Genomic DNA, 23948 nt, shown 5'->3' with positions numbered 1-23948 from the left:
GGGGGAAGGAGAAGGTCGAGGGGGAAGTAGGAGGTCGAGGAGGAAGAAGAAGGTCGAGGAGGAAGGAGAAGGTCGAGGAGGAAGGAGAAGGTCGAGGAGGAAGGAGAAGGTCGAGGGGGAAGGAGGAGGTCGTGGAGGAAGAAGAAGGTCGAGGAGGAAGGAGAAGGTCGAGGGGGAAGGAGGAGGTCGAGGAGGAAGGAGAAGGTCGAGGGGGAAGGAGGAGGTCGAGGAGGAAGGAGAAGGTCGAGGGGGAAGGAGGAGGTCGAGGAGGAAGGAGAAGGTCGAGGAGGTCGAGGAGGAAGGAGAAGGTCGAAGGGGAAGGAGGAGGTCGAGGAGGAAGGAGAAGGTCGAGGAGGAAGGAGGAGGTCGAGGAGGAAGGAGAAGGTCGAGGAGGTCGAGGAGGAAGGAGAAGGTCGAAGGGGAAGGAGGAGGTCGAGGAGGAAGGAGAAGGTCGAGGAGGAAGGAGGAGGTCGAGGAGGAAGGAGAAGGTCGAGGAGGAAGGAGAAGGTCGAGGAGGAAGGAGAAGGTCGAGGAGGAAGGAGAAGGTCGAAGGGGAAGGAGGAGGTCGAGGAGGAAGGAGAAGGTCGAGGAGGAAGGAGGAGGTCGAGGAGGAAGGAGAAGGTCGAGGAGGAAGGAGAAGGTCGAGGAGGAAGGAGAAGGTCGAGGAGGAAGGAGAAGGTCGAGGAGGAAGGAGAAGGTCGAGGAGGAAGGAGAAGGTCGAGGAGGAAGGAGAAGGTCGAGGAGGAAGGAGAAGGTCGAGGAGGAAGGAGAAGGTCGAGGAGGAAGGAGAAGGTCAAGGAAAAAAGAGGAGAAGGTCGAGGAGGTGGAGAGTGGTGTGTGACAGTGGTGGAGAGTGGTGAGTGACAGTGGTGGAGAGTGGTGTGTGACAGTGGTGGAGAGTGGTGTGTGACAGTGGTGGAGAGTGGTGTGTGGCAGTGGTGGAGAGTGGTGTGTGACAGTGGTGGAGAGTGGTGTGTGGCAGTGGTGGAGAGTGGTGTGTGGCAGTGGTGGAGAGTGGTGTGTGACAGTGGTGGAGAGTGGTGAGTGACAGTGGTGGAGAGTGGTGTGTGACAGTGGTGGAGAGTGGTGAGTGACAGTGGTGGGGAGTGGTGTGTGACAGTGGTGGAGAGTGGTGTGTGACAGTGGTGGAGAGTGGTGTGTGACAGTGGTGGAGAGTGGTGTGTGACAGTGGTGGAGACTGGTGTGTGACAGTGGTGGAGAGTGGTGTGTGACAGTGGTGGAGAGTGGTGAGTGACAGTGGTGGGGAGTGGTGTGTGACAGTGGTGGAGAGTGGTGTGTGACAGTGGTGGAGAGTGGTGTGTAGCAGTGGTGGAGAGTGGTGTGTGACAGTGGTGGAGAGTGGTGTGTGACAGTGGTGGAGAGTGGTGTGTGGCAGTGGTGGAGAGTGGTGTGTGACAGTGGTGGAGAGTGGTGAGTGACAGTGGTGGAGAGTGGTGTGTGACAGTGGTGGAGAGTGGTGTGTGACAGTGGTGGAGAGTGGTGAGTGACAGTGGTGGGGAGTGGTGTGTGACAGTGGTGGAGAGTGGTGTGTGACAGTGGTGGAGAGTGGTGAGTGACAGTGGTGGAGAGTGGTGTGTGACAGTGGTGGAGAGTGGTGTGTGACAGTGGTGGAGAGTGGTGTGTGACAGTGGTGGAGAGTGGTGAGTGACAGTGGTGGAGAGTGGTGTGTGACAGTGGTGGAGAGTGGTGAGTGACAGTGGTGGGGAGTGGTGTGTGACAGTGGTGGAGAGTGGTGTGTGACAGTGGTGGAGAGTGGTGTGTGACAGTGGTGGAGAGTGGTGTGTGGCAGTGGTGGAGAGTGGTGTGTGACAGTGGTGGAGAGTGGTGTGTGACAGTGGTGGGGAGTGGTGTGTGGCAGTGGTGGAGAGTGGTGTGTGACAGTGGTGGAGAGTGGTGAGTGACAGTGGTGGGGAGTGGTGTGTGACAGTGGTGGAGAGTGGTGTGTGGCAGTGGTGGAGAGTGGTGTGTGACAGTGGTGGAGAGTGGTGTGTGACAGTGGTGGAGAGTGTTGTGTGACAGTGGTGGAGAGTGGTGTGTGGCAGTGGTGGAGAGTGGTGTGTGACAGTGGTGGAGAGTGGTGTGTGACAGTGGTGGGGAGTGGTGTGTGGCAGTGGTGGAGAGTGGTGTGTGACAGTGGTGGAGAGTGGTGAGTGACAGTGGTGGGGAGTGGTGTGTGACAGTGGTGGAGAGTGGTGTGTGACAGTGGTGGAGAGTGGTGTGTGACAGTGGTGGAGAGTGGTGTGTGACAGTGGTGGAGAGTGTTGTGTGACAGTGGTGGAGAGTGGTGTGTGAGTGGTGGAGAGTGGTGTGTGACAGTGGTGGAGAGTGGTGTGTGACAGTGGTGGCGAGTGGTGTGTGGCAGTGGTGGAGAGTGGTGTGTGACAGTGGTGGAGAGTGGTGTGTGACAGTGGTGGAGAGTGGTGTGTGGCAGTGGTGGATAGTGGTGTGTGGCAGTGGTGGAGAGTGGTGTGTGACAGTGGTGGAGAGTGGTGTGTGGCAGTGGTGGATAGTGGTGTGTGACAGTGGTGGAGAGTGGTGAGTGACAGTGGTGGAGAGTGTTGTGTGGCAGTGATGGAGAGTGGTGAGGGCAGTGATGGAGATTGGTGTGGTATTGGTGGAGGGTGGTGTGTGACAGTGGTGGAGAGTGGTGTGTGACAGTGGTGGAGTGTGGTGTGTGACAGTGGTGGAGAGTGGTGTGTGACAGTGGTGGAGAGTGGTGTGTGATAGTGGTGGAGAGTGGTGTGTGACAGTAGTGGAGAGTGGTGTGTGACAGTGGTGGAGAGTGGTGAGGGGCAGTGATGGAGAGTGGTGAGGGCAGTGATGGAGAGTGGTGTGTAGTATTGGTGGAGGGTGGTGTGTGACAGTGGTGGAGAGTGGTGTGTGACAGTTGTGGAGAGTGGTGTGTGACAGTGGTGGAGAGTGGTGTGTGACAGTGGTGGAGAGTGGTGTGTGACAGTGGTGGAGAGAGGTGTGTGACAGTGGTGGAGAGTGGTGTGTGACAGTGGTGGAGAGTGGTGTGTGACAGTGGTGGAGAGAGGTGTGTGACAGTGGTGGAGAGTGGTGTGTGACAGTGGTGGAGAGTGGTGTGTGAGTGGTGGAGAGTGGTGTGTGACAGTGGTGGAGAGAGGTGTGTGACAGTGGTGGAGAGTAGTGAGTGACAGTGGTGGAGAGTGGTGTGTGACAGTGGTGGAGAGTGGTGTGTGACAGTGGTGGAGAGTGGTGTGTGACAGTGGTGGAGAGTGGTGTGTGACAGTGGTGGAGAGTGGTGTGTGACAGTGGTGGAGAGTAGTGTGTGACAGTGGTGGAGAGTGGTGTGTGACAGTGGTGGAGAGTGGTGTGTGACAGTGGTGGAGAGTGGTGTGTGACAGTGGTGGAGAGTGGTGTGTGACAGTGGTGGAGAGTGGTGTGTGACAGTGGTGGAGAGTGGTGTGTGACAGTGGTGGAGAGTAGTGTGTGACAGTGGTGGAGAGTAGTGAGTGACAGTGGTGGAGAGTGGTGTGTGACAGTGGTGGAGAGTAGTGAGTGACAGTGGTGGAGAGTAGTGAGTGACAGTGGTGGAGAGTGGTGTGTGACAGTGGTGGAGAGTGGTGTGTGACAGTGGTGGAGAGTGGTGTGTGACAGTGGTGGAGAGTAGTGTGTGACAGTGGTGGAGAGTGGTGTGTGACAGTGGTGGAGAGTGGTGTGTGACAGTGGTGGAGAGTGGTGTGTGACAGTGGTGGAGAGTGGTGTGTGACAGTGGTGGAGAGTGGTGTGTGACAGTGGTGGAGAGTGGTGTGTGACAGTGGTGGAGAGTGGTGTGTGACAGTGGTGGAGAGTAGTGTGTGACAGTGGTGGAGAGTGGTGTGTGACAGTGGTGGAGAGTGGTGTGTGACAGTGGTGGAGAGTGGTGTGTGACAGTGGTGGAGAGTGGTGTGTGACAGTGGTGGAGAGTGGTGTGTGACAGTGGTGGAGAGTGGTGTGTGGCAGTGGTGGAGAGTGGTGTGTGACAGTGGTGGAGAGTGGTGTGTGGCAGTGGTGGAGAGTGGTGTGTGGCAGTGGTGGAGAGTGGTGTGTGACAGTGGTGGAGAGTGGTGTGTGACAGTGGTGGAGAGTGGTGTGTGGCAGTGGTGGAGAGTGGTGTGTGACAGTGGTGGAGAGTGGTGTGTGACAGTGGTGGAGAGTGGTGTGTGACAGTGGTGGAGAGTGGTGTGTGACAGTGGTGGAGAGTGGTGTGTGGCAGTGGTGGAGAGTGGTGTGTGGCAGTGGTGGAGAGTAGTGAGTGACAGTGGTGGAGAGTGGTAGTGATAATACCCTCCTCCTCCTCTGCTCCACTACCCTTCTCCTCTTCCTCCTTAAGAGATGTATGTGAGGAGTAACCAGGTGTGGGCTTCAGTGTTCCCTCTCATGTGCAGGTGTGGGTGGGGAGAGTAGCCAGGTGTGGGCTTCAATGTTCCCTCTCATCTACAGGTGTGGGTGTGGAGAGTTGCCAGGTGTGAGCTGCAATGTTCCCTCTCTTATACAGGTGTGGGTGTGGAGAGTTGACAGGTGTGGGCTGCAATGTTCCCTCTCATCCACAGGTGTGGGTGGGGAGAGTTGCCAGGTGTGAGCTGCAATGTTCCCTCTCATCTACAGGTGTGGGTGTGGAGAGTTGCCAGGTGTGAGCTGCAATGTTCCCTCTCATCTACAGGTGTGGGTGGGGAGAGTTGCCAGGTGTGAGGTTCAATGTTCCCTCTTATCTACAGGTGTGGGTGGGGAGAGTTGCCAGGTGTGAGGTTCAATGTTCCCTCTAATCTACAGGTGTGGGTGGGGAGAGTTGCCAGGTGTGAGCTGCAATGTTCCCTCTCATATACAGGTGTGGGTGTGGAGAGTTGACAGGTGTGGGCTTCAATGTTCCATCTCTTATACAGGTGTGGGTGTGTAGAGTTGACAGGTGTGGGCTGCAATGTTCCCTCTCATCCACAGGTGTGGGTGGGGAGAGTTGCCAGGTGTGAGCTGCAATGTTCCCTCTCATCTACAGGTGTGGGTGTGGAGAGTTGCCAGGTGTGAGCTGCAATGTTCCCTCTCATCTACAGGTGTGGGTGGGGAGAGTTGCCAGGTGTTAGGTTCAATGTTCCCTCTAATCTACAGGTGTGGGTGGGGAGAGTTGCCAGGTGTGAGCTGCAATGTTCCCTCTAATCTGCAGGTGTGGGTGGGGAGAGACTCCTGCGAGGACTTCACCGGAGGGGCATCCCTGGCCGTAACACTGGTGATGGCCTTTTTATTTGGATCCAGGACAGTGAGGAGAACAAGAAGTACCTCCGAGAGCTCAGTAGGTCGCTTAACAATTTTAATAATGTTAAAATATGGTAGATTGTTGAGACCAGCCTCACGAGACCAGTAATGTACAAGGACACATCTACGAGGAGCTGGTTGTTGAGACCAGCCTCACGAGACCAGTAATGTACAAAGACACATCTACGAGGAGCTGGTTGTTGAGACCAGCCTCACGAGACCAATAATGTACAAGGACACATCTACGAGGAGCTGGTTGTTGAGACCTGCCTCACGAGACCAGTAATGTACAAGGACACATCTACGAGGAGCTGGTTGTTGAGACCAGCCTCACGAGACCAGTAATGTACAAAGACACATCTACGAGGAGCTGGTTGTTGAGACCAGCCTCACGAGACCAATAATGTACAAGGACACATCTACGAGGAGCTGGTTGTTGAGACCAGCCTCACGAGACCAATAATGTACAAGGACACATCTACGAGGAGCTGGTTGTTGAGACCTGCCTCACGAGACCAATAATGTACAAGGACACATCTACGAGGAGCTGGTTGTTGAGACCTGCCTCACGAGACCAATAATGTACAAGGACACATCTACGAGGAGCTGGTTGTTGAGACCAGCCTCACGAGACCAATAATGTACAAGGACACATCTACGAGGAGCTGGTTGTTGAGACCTGCCTCACGAGACCAATAATGTACAAGGACACATCTACGAGGAGCTGGTTGTTGAGACCAGCCTCACGAGACCAATGTAGATGTACATTACAATTCAATGATTATGATGTACATCTCTCAATGAGATGATTACGTCTCATCAAGTATTAGATGTACATGTGCAGATGTACAGTAATCTGCAGATGTACATGTGTAGATGTACAGTAATCTACAGATGTACATGTGTAGATGTACAGTAATCTACAGATGTACATGTGTAGATGTACAGTAATCTACAGATGTACATATGTAGATGTACAGTAATCTACAGATGTACATGTGTAGATGTACAGTAATCTACAGATGTACATGTGTAGATGTACAGTAATCTACAGATGAACATGTGTAGATGTACAGTAAGATGTACATGATGTACTCCAGATGTACTCCTTTCATCAAAATATGTGGTTGGTATTTGGTGTAATTCTTGTGGCAACCCGCAGATCTTGATGTTGCAACTGCTGTGTACTGGTCACTATATATCTTCTGCATTGCTCTATTGCTAATTACTTTCTTAATCTGTGATAGACTCTGTGGTATGTAAATGTCTACATTTCTTCTCTTAGTTGCAAGTTTTGCAGCATCGTCTGCAATGTCATTTCCAGTTATTCCCATGTGACTTGGCACCCAGTTGACAGTACCCAACGGCCTTGATGTTCCAGTGTTTGCATTTTAGTATTCTGGTGGTATGAATGAGTTTTTGTATGCTGGTAGAATGAATGAGTTTTTGTATGCTGGTGGAATGAATGAGTTTTTGTATGCTGGTGGAATGAATGAGTTTTTGTATGCTGGTGGAATGAATGAGTTTTAGTATGCTGGTGGAATGAATGAGTTTTTGTATGCTGGTGGAATGAATGAGTTTTTGTATGCTGGTGGAATGAATGAGTTTTTGTTTTGATGATAGTGAGAATGAGTTTTGGTATCCGTTGTTTGTATGAGTTTTGGCATGTTGGAGGTATGAATGTATTTTATTGTGCTGGTGGTACCTTCCTTGAGGTTACCTTGAGGCCGTTTAGGGCCTTACCGTCCCCGCGGCCCGGTCCTCGACCAGGCCTCCTCGTTGCTGGACAGGTTAACCAGGCTGTTGGACGCGGCTGCTAGCAGACTGTCGTATGAATCACAGCCTGGTTGATCAGAGCTTATCAAGTTCTCTCTTGAACACTGTGAGAGATCGGGTAGTTATACCCTTATGTGTAGACGGTATAGATAAGCAGCCTTCCAGTCTGTAGTGGTAGGTATAGATAAGCAGCCTTCCAGTCTGTAGTGGAAGGTATAGATAAGCAGCCTTCCAGTCTGTAGTGGAAGGTATAGATAAGCAGCCTTCCAGTCTGTAGTGGAAGGTATAGATAAGCAGCCTTCCAGTCTGTAGTGGAAGGTATAGATAAGCAGCCTTCCAGTCTGTAGTGGAAGGTATAGATAAGCAGCCTTCCAGTCTGTAGTGGAAGGTATAGATAAGCAGCCTTCCAGTCTGTAGTGGATGGTATAGATAAGCAGCCTTCCAGTCTGTAGAGGAAGGTATAGATAAGCAGCCTTCCAGTCTGTAGTGGAAGGTATAGATAAGCAGCCTTCCAGTCTGTAGTGGAAGGTATAGATAAGCAGCCTTCCAGTCTGTAGTTGAAGGTATAGATAAGCAGCCTTCCAGTCTGTAGTTGAAGGTATAGATAAGCAGCCTTCCAGTCTGTAGTGGAAGGTATAGATAAGCAGCCTTCCAGTCTGTAGTGGAAGGTATAGATAAGCAGCCTTCCAGTCTGTAGTGGAAGGTATAGATAAGCATTTGTCTCCTGATTTTATGAATAAGTTTTGGTATGTAATTGATATATTAGCATTTTCTACACTTTATTATCAATAAGACTTTCTTTACTATTGTATATTGGATCACTATTATTAGTTTTGGGTCTTTATTTGTTACGAGATCTTAGTTATTGTAACATTTTAGGGATTTTAGACATTTGGGAATTTTTGTCTGACTTTAGTCTGTCTTAACCTTATTATCCTCAAGATCAAGCAGGAGCATATATACACCTGTGTTATTGTAAGTTGCTTAATGTACAACTAAATACAGTAAGTTGCCGACTGTAACTTACAATTATGCATTAAGCAGCTTACCGTATATGTACTATCATATTATCAGTATCCTATTGTAAACTTGCTCTAATACAGTAGGAAGCCTTTTGGGCACTTACTTTATTACAGTAAGTAACGTACTGTACAAGATCTTTTGTACAGTTAAGCAGCTTACTGTTCAAGTAGTTTAATACAGTAAGTGTCCTTCTACACACTTAAATGAACAATTTCTTTAGTAAAGAAACTACCATATGTACGCCTGCTTTGATACTGTAAGTAGTACTGTACTATTATTTTATATAGTAAAGTACTACAACTATTAAAGTAAATACATGCATTATTTGAAATACAGTAACATATAACTTTAAACAATATAAACACTTATATTTGCCCTCATTTTCTGAAGGCCTGTTGTTTGGCAGGTATTAACTTGCTAGTGGTATATGATATGACTTTTTCAACAGAAACAGAGTAAGACAAATCCGAGTGGTAAACGTTGCCAATGGTCCTCAGGACTCTGGTCCTGAGACCTGTCTTGTTTAAAGTATATAAACCACGTAGATAAAAAATCATATTAATTTTCTTAATAAATTAAGAAAAACTTAATACGATACAAGAAGACTTAGGCTTTTAAAATTTAACAAAACTTTTGCATGTGCTGGTCAAAACTGTTTATGCTCAGTTTAATATTACGTTGACTTTCCTTTAAATGACTGGAGAGGAAAGTCTCATTTTGATAATTTTCTCAAATTCTTCACCTTCATTATACCTCACTATCAAACTGTTGCTGCTGACAGTGAGAACAGTAACCAACCTTAAAACATTTAAACTGGCAGAAAGCCACTATTGCTGACCTGAAAAAGCTTAGTGTCTGTTTAACAGAAAACTTGATAATATTCATATATCAATTATTGCAACTGTCAACACAAATCTTCAGTGTAATATCTATCAAAACAGTTTCAATTACTCTTTTCTTTCATCTGTTATGTCAGTGCTGGTTAAGGAAGGGGAGAGAGAATCCTTCTAAAAAACTAATAGAAGAAGTTATGCCTGGTTGGAATTGTCACGTTAAAGCATTCCAAATTACATCTATTATTGGGATACTCTGTGGCAAGATGCTGGGTGTCCCAGAGATGGCTGGGATACTCTGTGGCAAGATGCTGGGTGTCCCAGAGATGGCTGGGATACTCTGTGGCAAGATGCTGGGTGTCCCAGAGATGGCTGGGATACTCTGTGGCAAGATGCTGGGTGTCCCAGAGATGGCTGGGATACTCTGTGGCAAGTTGCTGGGTGTCCCAGAGATGGCTGGGATACCCTGTGGCAAGATGCTGGGTGTCCCAGAGATGGCTGGGATACTCTGTGGCAAGATGCTGGGTGCCCCAGAGATGGCTGGGATACTCTGTGGCAAGATGCTGGGTGTCCCAGAGATGGCTGGGATACCCTGTGGCAAGATGCTGGGTGTCCCAGAGATGGCTGGGATACTCTGTGGCAAGATGCTGGGTGTCCCAGAGATGGCTGGGATACCCTGTGGCAAGATGCTGGGTGTCCCAGAGATGGCTGGGATACTCTGTGGCAAGATGCTGGGTGTCCCAGAGATGGCTGGGATACCCTGTGGCAAGATGCTGGGTGTCCCAGAGATGGCTGGGATACCCTGTGGAAGAATGCTGGGTGTCCCAGAGATGGCTGGGATACTCTGTGGCAAGATGCTGGGTGTCCCAGAGATGGCTGGGATACTCTGTGGCAAGATGCTGGGTGCCCCAGAGATGGCTGGGATACTCTGTGGCAAGATGCTGGGTGTCCCAGAGATGGCTGGGATACTCTGTGGCAAGATGCTGGGTGTCCCAGAGATGGCTGGGATACCCTGTGGCAAGATGCTGGGTGTCCCAGAGATGGCTGGGATACTCTGTGGCAAGATGTTGAGTGCCCCAGCGATGGCTGGGATACTCTGTGGCAAGATGTTGGGTGTCCCAGAGATGGATGGGATACTCTGTGGCAAGATGCTGGGTGTCCCAGAGATGGCTGGGATACTCTGTGGCAAGATGCTGGGTGTCCCAGAGATGGCTGGGATACTCTGTGGCAAGATGCTGGGTGCCCCAGAGATGGCTGGGATACCCTGTGGCAAGATGCTAGGTGCCCCAGAGATGGCTGGGATACCCTGTGGCAAGATGCTAGGTGTCCTAGAGATGGCTGGGATACTCTGTGGCAAGATGCTAGGTGCCCCAGAGATGGCTGGGATACCCTGTGGCAAGATGCTAGGTGCCCCAGAGATGGCTGGGATACCCTGTGGCAAGATGCTAGGTGTCCCAGAGATGGCTGGGATACCCTGTGGCAAGATGCTGGGTGTCCCAGAGATGGCTGGGATACCCTGTAGCAAGATGCTGGGTGTCCCAGAGATGGCTGGGATACTCTGTGGCAAGATGCTGGGTGTCACAGAGATGGCTGGGATACTCTGTGGCAAGATGCTGGGTGTCCCAGAGATGGCTGGGATACCCTGTGGCAAGATGCTGGGTGTCCCAGAGATGGCTGGGATACTCTGTGGCAAGATGCTGGGTGTCCCAGAGATGGCTGGGATACCCTGTGGCAAGATGCTGGGTGTCCCAGAGATGGCTGGGATACCCTGTGGAAGAATGCTGGGTGTCCTAGAGATGGCTGGGATACTCTGTGGCAAGATGCTGGGTGTCCCATAGGTGGCTGGGATACCCTGTGGCAAGATGCTGGGTGTCCCATAGGTGGCTGGGATACCCTGTGGCAAGATGCTGGGTGTCCCAGAGATGGCTGGGATACCCCTGTGGCAAGATGCTGGGTGCCCAAGATATGGCTGGGATACTCTGTGGCAAGATGCTGGGTGTCCCAGAGATGGCTGGGATACTCTGTGGCAAGATGCTGGGTGTCCCAGAGATGGCTGGGATACTCTGTGGCAAGATGCTGGGTGTCCCAGAGATGGCTGGGATACTCTGTGGCAAGATGCTGGGTGCCCCAGAGATGGCTGGGATACTCTGTGGCAAGATGCTGGGTGTCCCAGAGATGGCTGGGATACTCTGTGGCAAGATGCTGGGTGTCCCAGAGATGGCTGGGATACCCTGTGGCAAGATGCTGGGTGCCCCAGAGATGGCTGGGATACTCTGTGGCAAGATGCTGGGTGTCCCAGAGATGGCTGGGATGCCCTGTGGGCAAGATGCTGGGTGTCCCAGAGATGGCTGGGATACTCTGTGGCAAGATGTTGAGTGTCCCAGAGATGGATGGGATACCCTGTGGCAAGATGCTAAGTGTCCCAGAGATGGCTGGGATACCCTGTGGCAAGATGCTGGGTGTCCCAGAGATGGCTGGGATACCCTGTAGCAAGATGCTGGGTGTCCCAGAGATGGCTGGGATACCCTGTGGGCAAGATGCTGGGTGTCCCAGAGATGGCTGGGATACTCTGTGGCAAGATGTTGAGTGTCCCAGAGATGGCTGGGATACCCTGTGGAAGAATGCTGGGTGTCCCAGAGATGGCTGGGATACTCTGTGGCAAGATGCTGGGTGTCCCAGAGATGGCTGGGATACTCTGTGGCAAGATGCTGGGTGCCCCAGAGATGGCTGGGATACTCTGTGGCAAGATGCTGGGTGTCCCAGAGATGGCTGGGATACTCTGTGGCAAGATGCTGGGTGTCCCAGAGATGGCTGGGATACCCTGTGGCAAGATGCTGGGTGCCCCAGAGATGGCTGGGATACTCTGTGGCAAGATGCTGGGTGTCCCAGAGATGGCTGGGATACCCTGTGGCAAGATGCTGGGTGTCCCAGAAATGGCTGGGATACTCTGTGGCAAGATGTTGAGTGCCCCAGCGATGGCTGGGATACTCTGTGGCAAGATGTTGGGTGTCCCAGAGATGGATGGGATACTCTGTGGCAAGATGCTGGGTGTCCCAGAGATGGCTGGGATACTCTGTGGCAAGATGCTGGGTGTCCCAGAGATGGCTGGGATACTCTGTGGCAAGATGCTGGGTGCCCCAGAGATGGCTGGGATACCCTGTGGCAAGATGCTAGGTGCCCCAGAGATGGCTGGGATACCCTGTGGCAAGATGCTAGGTGTCCCAGAGATGGCTGGGATACTCTGTGGCAAGATGCTAGGTGCCCCAGAGATGGCTGGGATACCCTGTGGCAAGATGCTAGGTGCCCCAGAGATGGCTGGGATACCCTGTGGCAAGATGCTAGGTGTCCCAGAGATGGCTGGGATACCCTGTGGCAAGATGCTGGGTGTCCCAGAGATGGCTGGGATACCCTGTAGCAAGATGCTGGGTGTCCCAGAGATGGCTGGGATACTCTGTGGCAAGATGCTGGGTGTCCCAGAGATGGCTGGGATACTCTGTGGCAAGATGCTGGGTGTCCCAGAGATGGCTGGGATACCCTGTGGCAAGATGCTGGGTGTCCCAGAGATGGCTGGGATACTCTGTGGCAAGATGCTGGGTGTCCCAGAGATGGCTGGGATACCCTGTGGCAAGATGCTGGGTGTCCCAGAGATGGCTGGGATACCCTGTGGAAGAATGCTGGGTGTCCTAGAGATGGCTGGGATACTCTGTGGCAAGATGCTGGGAGTCCCATAGGTGGCTGGGATACCCTGTGGCAAGATGCTGGGTGTCCCATAGGTGGCTGGGATACCCTGTGGCAAGATGCTGGGTGTCCCAGAGATGGCTGGGATACCCCTGTGGCAAGATGCTGGGTGCCCAAGATATGGCTGGGATACTCTGTGGCAAGATGCTGGGTGTCCCAGAGATGGCTGGGATACTCTGTGGCAAGATGCTGGGTGTCCCAGAGATGGCTGGGATACTCTGTGGCAAGATGCTGGGTGTCCCAGAGATGGCTGGGATACTCTGTGGCAAGATGCTGGGTGTCCCAGAGATGGCTGGGATACTCTGTGGCAAGATGCTGGGTGTCCCAGAGATGGCTGGGATACCCTGTGGCAAGACGCTGGGTGCCCCAGAGATGGCTGGGATACTCTGTGGCAAGATGCTGGGTGTCCCAGAGATGGCTGGGATACCCTGTGGGCAAGATGCTGGGTGTCCCAGAGATGGCTGGGATACTCTGTGGCAAGATGTTGAGTGTCCCAGAGATGGATGGGATACCCTGTGGCAAGATGCTAGGTGTCCCAGAGATGGCTGGGATACCCTGTAATAAGATGCTGGGTGTCCCAGAGATGGCTGGGATACCCTGTGGCAAGATGCTGGGTGTCCCAGAGATGGCTGGGATACCCTGTAGCAAGATGCTGGGTGTCCCAGAGATGGCTGGGATACCCTGTGGCAAGATGCTGGGTGTCCCAGAGATGGCTGGGATACCCTGTGGCAAGATGCTGGGTGTCCCAGAGATGGCTGGGATACCAGCAAGATGCTGGGTGTCCCAGAGATGGCTGGGATACTCTGTGGCAAGATGCTGGGTGCCCCAGAGATGGCTGGGATACCCTGTGGCAAGATGCTGGGTGCCCCAGAGATGGCTGGGATACTCTGTGGCAAGATGCTGGGTGTCCCAGAGATGGCTGGGATACTCTGTGGCAAGATGCTGGGTGTCCCAGAGATGGCTGGGATACTCTGTGGCAAGATACTGGGTGTCCCAGAGATGGCTGGGATACTCTGTGGCAAGATACTGGGTGTCCCAGAGATGGCTGGGATACTCTGTAGCAAGATGCTGGGTGTCCCAGAGATGGCTGGGATACCCTGTGGCAAGATGCTGGGTGTCCCAGAGATGGCTGGGATACTCTGTGGCAAGATGCTGGGTGTCCCAGAGATGGCTGGGATACTCTGTGGCAAGATGCTGGGTGTCCCAGAGATGGCTGCCTGTCCCAGACCAGACCAAGAACTAGTGCTCTAACCATCATATTATCAACAGGATTTAAGACAAAACAAATATTTTACAATCAAAGGATTTCTGATTGCCTTAAAAGACAAAACGGTTTATGAATTTCGTGATGAAATTATAAAATTATGAGAGAGAAAGGAAGGTCGGTAAAGATTCCTCTGGGCCTGTATTACATGTAATACTCTCAGAGATAAGTATTCAACACAATACAGCAGAGCTGTATACAGGACACGAGACTGAACCTGATCTTAGTACAGTTCTCTGTTAGATCTGTTTATATTTGGCTACTAATGTTTTAATATATAAATAAATTTATTTCAAAATGTATTTCTTGTTTTGAAATTAAAATAAATTTATTGAGATATGATTTACACACGTAGAGTTGAAGCAGCTCAAGCTATTCTCACACCGTCAAGTCCAACGTCTTCATATTTACCTGAATTTGCCTTAGGGCCACTACTTCAAACCAATCAGCATCGTTGCAAGAGTAGCATCGTCTCGCTCGCAGTGTGACTTAGGCGGCCCTCTGCTTGAGCGCTACGCACGCCCACTCTACCAACGTCTGATACCTCTTAGAGTGCGTGAGTGGATGGATCGATCAGCTCGCCAGCCATAAAGCAAGCCAGCATCGTCTCGCTGTCCTACAGCAGCTGTTATCTCCAGCCTCGACGAGCACTTCGGTGCAGCCAAAAACCAGTTCCAGCCAGCAGTGTATTGGAGCAGAACCAGGCGGTTCCCAGCCACCATCTAGTCCTAAGCAATGACACCTTCCTCGTGGCATCTTCTGTGTGTTGTCCAATGTGCTTGTGTCCAGGTCGGACTGCATTTAGGTGAACAGCCCCACTTCGAGCCAGAACAGGCCCAGGTGAGAAGACGGAAGTTCACCTTTTGCAGCTGCGTCATGGCATAGGTGCATTCTTTTTCTCCTCTCCTAAAATTCTTCCGTTTCTGACACTGCCGAGCCAGTTGTGGAATCTCGTGATCGTGCGAGCCCACCATAACTGGGGGTTGCAACCTTCCGGAACACGGTGTTTGTTCGTGGTGAGACCCTTAGGCCAGGTCTTAGACCTGGCCTACACACTGACCCCCACTGAGCTTATGGAATCACAGTGATTAGCACAAGACACGGGACTCTCAGTAGATAGTGAGTCACAATGGCTCACTGTCTACGGATGACCTACACTGGGAATACACCCATAGACACTATTGACTGCATCACTACCTTTTACAATGCCACTGGCACACCTGCCACTAACCATATCAAACACGCCAACACAAACACCATCAAATTTCTCATTGCCTCAGAAGACGGCCTTTTTGCCTGTTTCAAGGAACCTACTTTCAGTAAACTCACACAAGCTTCACTGACTCCTGTCCTCACTATTGAACAAAAAACTAAATGCTCTGTCCTTGTAAGAAATGTCGACAGCTCTGTCCTATCAGCACCTAATACTATCAATCTCTCTCAAGACATCTCACACAGAAATGCTATTACTGTAATGGAGATATACCCAGTGCCCAATACAAAACACCTCAAGATCCAATGTTCCTCCCCTACAGAAGCTCAAAAACTCTTGCACCATGGAATTAAAATCCTCAACACCAGCACTCCTCCCTATCTCATTAGTCCAGTTGACTATCTTCCTTTGCTACAATGTTTCAAATGTTACAATTATAATCACGAAACACGAAAATGTAAAAGCCCACAAATTTGCTCCAAATGCTCTGCTGAAGGTCTTTTTTATACTCCGTGCTCTGCCCCTATCCTAAAATGCACCAATTGCCAAGGTGCTCACTCAGCAGTTGACAAATCTTGCACTTTGAGAAAGCAAACCCTAAAATCTCTTCGCAATAACCAACCTCGCACTCAAGCACACCCTCATTCTTCTTCTTCAACCTCCCATAACTTATCACATCACCAAACAGCATCAGCCACCTCAATGTCCTATGCCAGTGTCCTTAATGCTTCACCTCACCAGCAACATCATCTCCATAATACTGCACAACAAACTCAGTCCTCTCCACCTCTCTTCCCTCACCCACCACCTCCACCTTATTCTCCTCTTCAGAACCTTTCATATGAACGAGTCACTGCCTGTGTACAAGCTGCTTACTTGAAGGCCAAGGACGATGGTCGTGACTTTGCTGACTATCTTCCTATTTTTCTCACTCATAACGGCCTTCCTAGTATCTCTGTTCCTCCTACTCAGCTATTGCGCTCTGCTCCATTCTCGCCTACAGTCCTCACTCCACAAAACACCACGACTTCAGCTGAGGAAAATACTACAGTTCCCCCACAATGTCCTCCCAACCCACTCCTGACTGCTACAGAAAACGGTGCCACTGACCAAACAGCACATCCTGGACTATCCCAAACTGAATCATCCATGTCAAAAGCACCTTCACCCTCTTCTCCCAACATTGTCCCCTCCACTTCTAATCTGACTTCAAACACTACAACCTCTGATACCTCTCACCCGGTTCCTGCCAACAAGCCTTCTGCCTTCCTCCATCCCCCAACAACTCGTCATTTTTTTTTTTTTTTTTTTTTTTTTTTTTTTTTGAGATATATACAAGAGTTGTAACATTCTTGTACAGCCACTAGTACGTGTAGCGTTTCGGGCAGGTCCCTGGAATACGATCCCCTGCCGCGAAGAATCGTTTTTTCATCCAAGTACACATTTTACTGTTGCGTTAAACAGAGGCTACAGTTAAGGAATTGCGCCCAGTAAATCCTCCCCGGCCAGGATACGAACCCAAGACATAGTGCTCGCGGAACGCCAGGCGAGTGTCTTACCACTACACCACGGAGACTGTAACTCAGATTTCTTCTGTAACTCATCTCATCTCGTCCCGAGCCCGCTCAGCAACCCGTTGTCTTACTCCCACCTCCCGCTGTCAATTTCCCACAATTCCTACCACCCTCCTCCAAGATGCACCCTCCTCAATAACTGCCCAAGTCATTGAATCACGCAAACCTCATGCTCCTGTACATGCACAAAACCCCACCAGCACCCCATCAAAACCTAAAAATTCATAAAGATCATCCAATTTAATGTGCTGGCATATTTCTCCATTAGACACATGGTGTCAGATTTTATTGAGATCGAGAGACCTGATGTGCTATTATTAAATAGCACATACATTACGAACTCATATAAAATCAAACATTATGGCTACTCCTCTTACCAGTCACCAGATGAAGCACATGAAGGAGTTGCAATACTCATCCGTTCTTCATACAAACACGAACTCCTACACACTCATTGGCTTCACAAACATTTCCTAGCCATTAAAGTTCACACACAAATGGGGTCTCTCATCATCTGCACAACCTACACCCGTCCTAACACCGACATTCCCATGCAAGATTTCATAACTCTCTTCAACCACACTCACTTGCCTGTTTTTCTGCTTGCAGACCTCAATGCACAACATCCTACATTCCACCACAATACCACAAATCAGCATGGCAGACAGCTTCACCAAATATACGCCCAAAAACATCTATTCTTTCTTGGCCCTGATTTCCCCACTTGTTTCACACATACAGGTTCTGGCAGACCTCATCTCATATTCACCAACAGACATGGCAGCAACTTGCAACACTTCATTTCACCAGGGCTCATTCCGGGCTCTGATCATATTCCCTTAATTCTCACAGTCTCCACAAATCCTATTCTCATCCCCAGCACTCCTCAATTCTCATACCTTAGGGCAAACTGGGACATGTTCAAACAACACATTGATGACACTGATCTCACTTATGAATACAATGACAAACATCACACTGACATCGACACACAAGCACGCAACATACAAGACACCATCATTCATGCAGCAAACATCTCCATTCCTAAAACAACACACAAACCACATTTCACTTTCACCCCCTCCATTCGCTCAAAACGCCTCTTAGCTTGCTATCACACTAGATTCTTACAAAACATACATCGTCATGGACAAATACTATGGGACATAACAGCATTAAAAAACCACATCCTTAACAGCCTAGATGAAGATCACACAAAACATTGGAAACACCTCATAGAACAAGCAGAACAATACAGAAAATTGACACCTCAAGAATTCTGGAAACAAATCAAACAATTACAAGGATCAACTCACACACCGTTTAAATACCTTCTACATAATAACAACAAAATCACTGATCCTGAAGCAGTACTCAACATTTTTAAACACCACTGGGAACAAATCTTTCACCCACATCCTCCTGAACCATTTGCACGCCCCAACATTGAAATAGTCGAAGACTGGATACACCAAAATAGACAAGCAACTACACCAGACGACCTCATCCACCTTGACAATCTCAATTCAAACACTGAACTAGAGACTCCCCTAACTCTAGCTGATGTCAAGACAGCTCTCATGGGCACTCGTCGTAGAGCCCCTGGTGCGTCTGGCATTGGACATATCCTTCTTAGACAACTCCCTGCTTCTATCATTACTGCTATCACTAACCTATTCAACGCCTCCCTTGCCTCTGGATACTTTCCACTCAACTTTAAGTCTGCCACAGCCGTTCTTATTCCAAAACCTGGGAAACCTCACACTGACCCAAAGAACTATAGACCCATCAGCCTTCTAGAGACACTTGGCAAAGTCTTTGAAAGGCTGATCAACCAGAGACTTAGAACCCACCTAGAACACAATGACTTACTCACTAACAAACAGTTTGGATTTCGGCCTCAATGGTCCACTCACGACACCTTAAACATCATGACTAACTACCTCAGTATCAATCAGCACCAAAGACTTAAGACTGCACTCATCACTAAGGACGTTGAGAAGGCCTTTGACACTGTTTGGCATGACGGCTAAAAATTCAAACTATGCAACAACTTTAATTTTCCTCTTATCACCACCAAACTTCTTTCTAACTACTTAGACAATAGGACAATGAGAATTAAGTTCCTCCGACAACACTCTGACTACTTCAACTTACATGCCGGTGTTCCCCAAGGTTCTGTTCTTGCCCCAACGCTCTACATCTTATACATAAACGACATTCCTGATCCTGTTCATCACACTTCATTAACCATATGTTATGCCGATGATGTTTCTCACCTTGTCACCAGCAACACCATTGATACACTAACAAACAGAGCACAAACAGAACTTGATGTTGTCACTGAGTGGGAGTACAAATGGTGTATAAAAACCAACTCCAGCAAATCTAAAATCACCTACTTTTTCTGCAAAAGAACTATTCGCCCAATTCCTATCAAACTCTATTCATACACTCAAAATCCTACTTATATCTCTGTGTCTCCCTCCTCCACAGTCCTTGGACTCACATTGGATCGACAACTACTCTTTCACACACACATTACACAGAAACATGCAATAGCTCTTCAAGCCATGAAAAAACTGTACAGACTTAGATTTGCAAAACCTGACACAAAAATGCATCTTTACAAAGCACTAATTAGACCTCTCCTAACATATGCGTCACTAGCTCTTTCTCTATCTGCACGTACTAACAAAATAAAGCTTCAAAGAATACAGAATAGAGCACTAAGATGGGCACTCAACACCCGATGGCAAGAGTTAAATACCAGTCAAAGTCTCCATGAAAGTACGAACATTCCTGCCCTAAATACCTACTGGAAAACTGTATCAGACAAACAAATTGATAGACTACTCACTTATCATGAACAACACATTGATTTTCTTCTACACACTCTCAGACTACCACGAAACAATCATGACCTCTTCTCTACCATCCATGATCCTCCTCCTAACTCTGTATTTCGTTAAACTTTAGTTCTCAACACCCAGCATCCACCATCAATACATATTCAGCTCTCAACAACCAGCACAAACCATCCGTAAAAAGTTCAGCCCTGACGCTCTTGAGCCAATCACTGTGATGTTGTGAGTTTGTGATGTCCCGATGTTGTCACTGAAAACACCCGACTGAGTCCCTGCCTCGAATGCCGCAACCAAACGACACGCAGCTGGGTTTAGCCCTGGCACTTTTTCTCTTACAAATCTTCCTCTCACCCCCCCTTATCTTCTTCTGTCCCCACTTCCAAGCTCGCCCCAATGGGCATCTTCTCCTGTATTATTCTGATTCTGATTCTGGCCACTATCTCTCGAGTAGCCTCGACGAGGACAGAATGATCAACAAATTCTTCAACAGTTTAAGTTTCGATGAGTTCAGCCGTGTCATGTCTGGTTTACAGTGTTGTTAACCCTGTAAACTCTCAACTATTCCTCGTATGGGAGCCCACTTAGAGCATAAAGGCATAAACACACAAGGGCATAAAGCCCAGGAGCTCCCGCCATCTACAGGGACGTCCGCGCCTTGGCCCCGCCCACCTCTCTCAGGATTGGTGCGCCAGCCAGCCAATCACAGCCGGCCGGCCGTTCAGCAGCCAGACTTGCTCTCAGTCAGCTACAAGTTCTCTCGTCGCCAAGTCGCGCCGTTGAGGCCTTGGCAGTTGAACTGTGACCCAACCAGCTCTACAGACGCTTACAGCAGAATGATGTCCAAATAAACCCACCCCATCCTCTTCCTTCTCCCCCCCCCCAAACTCCACCCCTCATCCTCCTCATTCTCTCCCTGCCTGTACAACAACACTCCACGCACACACACTCACACAATACACAATACACAACCTACTAATCATAGAATTAAAATGTGCATAAGGCTGTCTTTCTAAACTGTTTCTACCTCTTGTATTTTGCCATTCCAAACGATCATTCCCGAGCGGTAGCCAAAACTGGGTTCTTGAAATTCTCGCGAAGGTTTGATCGGGCAACTAACAGCCTTGTAGCAGGCTTAGGCTATCGATAGGTTCAATTACCAACTGTTCAAGTAGCTCTAGTTGCCTAACAACCAGAAGTTAGCGGCCTCGGCCAAACTAACACCCACCAGCCACTTAGTCTACCAAGACACAACACAAACATCCACCTTAGTATAGATTAGACTAGGCTTCCTGGCCCCACAAGGTTATGGCGGCCAAAGTCAGCTTCACTGACATATGTCGACCAAAGTCAGCTTCACTGACGAATCTGGCCAGATTCGTTCCCCAGACCAACTACTTGAAGTAATTCATGAGATCACCCAGATTACCTACAAAAAATGTGTTCAAAATAACGAATGGAGCCATCTTGTTGGTACACAATGCAGACCTTCCAGAACTCCTTTCGACCGACAGTCTGAACAAACTATTGGAGAAGGTGGATCACAGTCTACCCCCCGGCCAACTTCTAAGCCAAACGCACCATTTTTGTACATAGGATCCATGACATCATCATGGATCACTCAGTTGACGAGATATCTGCAGAAATCTGGAGATAAAATAGTGATATTAAAATAATTCAGGCCCACAGGTTCACAACTCAATCCCACAACAACCAAGTACTGAAGCTAACTCTGGCTTCACCGGAGCAAGCAGCACAAGTCTGCAACCTTAGCTTTTCTGCATTTGGCATCAAGTCTGGCCCTGACAAAATCACCCTACAGAGGTTTCACAAGCTCAAACAATGCTTCCAGTATGACCACTATTCCAGTGCATGCAACATTGAAATCCCCAAGTGCAGCAGGTGTGCAGGGGAACACAACTACAGGGAATGCACAAGCCCAACACCCAAGTGTGCACTATGCAATGGTGCACACACTGCAATCTCTCATTTGTGTCCTCATAGACAGGATGCAATCAAGCAAGCGCAAGAAACGGTGACCACAGCCCGTCAACAAGCAGCAATCACCATTCCTGCCCCTCCACCACCAGTAAACGCCTGGGGTAACCCCAACCAACAACAGGCCCAATTCCGAGGGACACCTCAATGACCCCACGGTTATACCAGGGCAAACCCAGAACCATCCACAACAGGCCTCAACATCTAACTTTCTCGCAACAAACCCCGATCCTAGGCCCAGCTTAGGAGCTGAACTCCTAACATTTGCCCAAATCACATTTCCAAACAACCCGGTGAAGCTCCTGGAATTCTGGAACTCACTCAGGATGGACAATGGCCTGTCCCCTGTCCATATGTCCGAGGACTCGCTGGCCTACCTGTCTCCTAACAACACAACAGCCGCCGGCCAGGCCCAAGCACAACTTAACAACCCCAACCCCAGTACTCTCCACCCCCAGGCCTCATCCAACGCTCAAGAGACACCAAACTCCCAGAATCAACCCGGCCCCTCCACCCCGACAAATTAGCAAACACCAAGGTCCACCATTCCTACAGTAGTCTCAGACAGGATTATACTCAAAGCCCTCACAAGCACCCTTGCCATAAGAAACCCTAGACGCAATCAGCGTCTCATACACCGCAGTTCCACACACCACTGTTCCAAGAGGCTCAGGGCCAACACTCGCAGCCGAAGCTCATCCCCTGAGGACAGGGTAAGGGCAAGCAGCCCCCTCTAAAACTCCATCTGTGAGTGACTCTAGCACTACAGACGTGGACATCGAGAACAGTAGCGACAACAAAGACCCCTCAATTGCACAGCAACGTGTGGAAAACCTCATCCAACCCCCCCCCCCCCCCCGGCCGGAACCATGAACATGATCCCTGGCCCAAAAGACCTATCCACCTACACACACATCAGAAGCCAAACCGAAGTTAACAACACTGGCACTCGAGCCAAACAAACACATACGACTCACAACCAACAATGGGGATCACCATTCTTCAAGTGAATATCAGACTCTACTTCAACAACAGATACCTCCTCACCCTGGAGGTAGCCAGACTTAACCCAGATATTATCTTACTCAATGAAGCAGCGGTTAGAAAGGACCAGCACACCTCACTTTGGGGATATTCCACTAGGGAAGTCAACAGGGGGGATGCACAGCGGGGTGGCAATCCTAATAACGAGATGACTTTTCTACCGCCCATCTTCATAGAAGATGACCACTACCTTAGAGTAGAATTCACCACCTCACACGGCCCCCTAATCGTCTGCACCACATATCTACCCCCTGGACTTGCTTACCACCAGGCCCTATTCAACGCTCCTACCAGAACAGACCTAAGGGCAGACAATTCTTCAATTTAATGCAAAACAGAGACCTCTCCTTCGAAGGCCTCCACTTCAAGACATTCTTTGCTGGCACTGTGAGGGGACTCCCCTGACATATTACTGACCAACAGAGACTGTGACCTGTTCCACTGCAGAGTGACCACAGGCAAGAATGTGGGATCGGACCACAGCCCTGTGGTCACCACCCTCCATGCTACCCCCTTCTGGTTTGTGACACCTCCCAGGCCCAGACTGGAAACTATGCGAGCCAGAGAATATGACACCTTCCTCACTGACGACCCCATCATCGAGTTTGACAACCTACCCACCCAAACAATAGACCAAGCAGTAAACACCATCCACAACCACATCCAGCTTGCAACTGAGGCCACCTGTGAAAGATCCACCACAAGGACCCATCACCAATATAAATCGGCCCAAGAAATCAGAGGTAAAATGAAGGAGTACCAACGAGCCTGTCAAAGCCACTACCAAACTGGCCAGCCACCAGTGTTGTCCCTACAAACACTCAGAAGGGAAACCATAGACCTAATGCTAACTCATAAGAGCCACATATGGGGAACCCTTGTGAGACAGGCCAACCAGTACAAAAAGGAGCCGGGAGCCTTCTGGCATAAGATCAGACAGCTCTTGGGATCGGCTAACCCCCGCCTCACCTGCCTCATACACACATTCCTGGATGAAGATGACGAGGAACAACAGGAAAAAAATGAAGACGCACAAGAACAGGCTGACCTCATCGGTGCAGTATGGAAAAAAAGACACTCACGGCTTCAAACAGCAGAGCCTTCAACAACATTCACTTCATCCGTGTCAATCAATGGACAACAGAAAACGCCGGTTCCCTTCTCAGCACCCCCTTGATAGACCTGACAACCCTCCAAGACGACCACCCACTAACAAGACCCATAACTATGGTAGAGATGAGAGGAGTCATTAAAAACATCCAAGATAAGGCCCCAGGACCATCGGGGATCAAAGCAAAGCAGATCAAATTCCTACCAGGCAATTTTCTACAATCCCTACTCAACCTATTT

General features: G+C 49.6%; 1 protein-coding gene across 4 annotated transcripts in view; it reads left to right on the top strand.

Annotated features, from left to right (window-relative positions):
• LOC138350668 (uncharacterized) overlaps nucleotides 1–8432 on the top strand; it is a 625641-nt gene extending 617209 nt beyond the window's left edge. For 3 of the 4 annotated variants that reach the window (XM_069301848.1, XM_069301849.1, XM_069301847.1), the window contains one exon: nucleotides 5183–8204. In XM_069301848.1, the coding sequence (XP_069157949.1) occupies nucleotides 5183–5349 (167 nt within the window). In that variant the 3' untranslated portion in view covers nucleotides 5350–8204. Of the gene's footprint in view, nucleotides 1–5182 lie in introns of all 4 variants that reach the window. The other variant, XR_011222187.1, reaches the window with a different exon arrangement.
• Nucleotides 8433–23948: the final 15516 nt, after the last annotated feature.

This window comes from Procambarus clarkii, chromosome 46 (genome assembly GCF_040958095.1).
Source record: "Procambarus clarkii isolate CNS0578487 chromosome 46, FALCON_Pclarkii_2.0, whole genome shotgun sequence".
NCBI classification, from domain to species: domain Eukaryota; kingdom Metazoa; phylum Arthropoda; class Malacostraca; order Decapoda; family Cambaridae; genus Procambarus; species Procambarus clarkii.
Note: the sequence above shows the minus strand (reverse complement) of the source record. Positions and strands in the feature narration are given on the sequence as shown.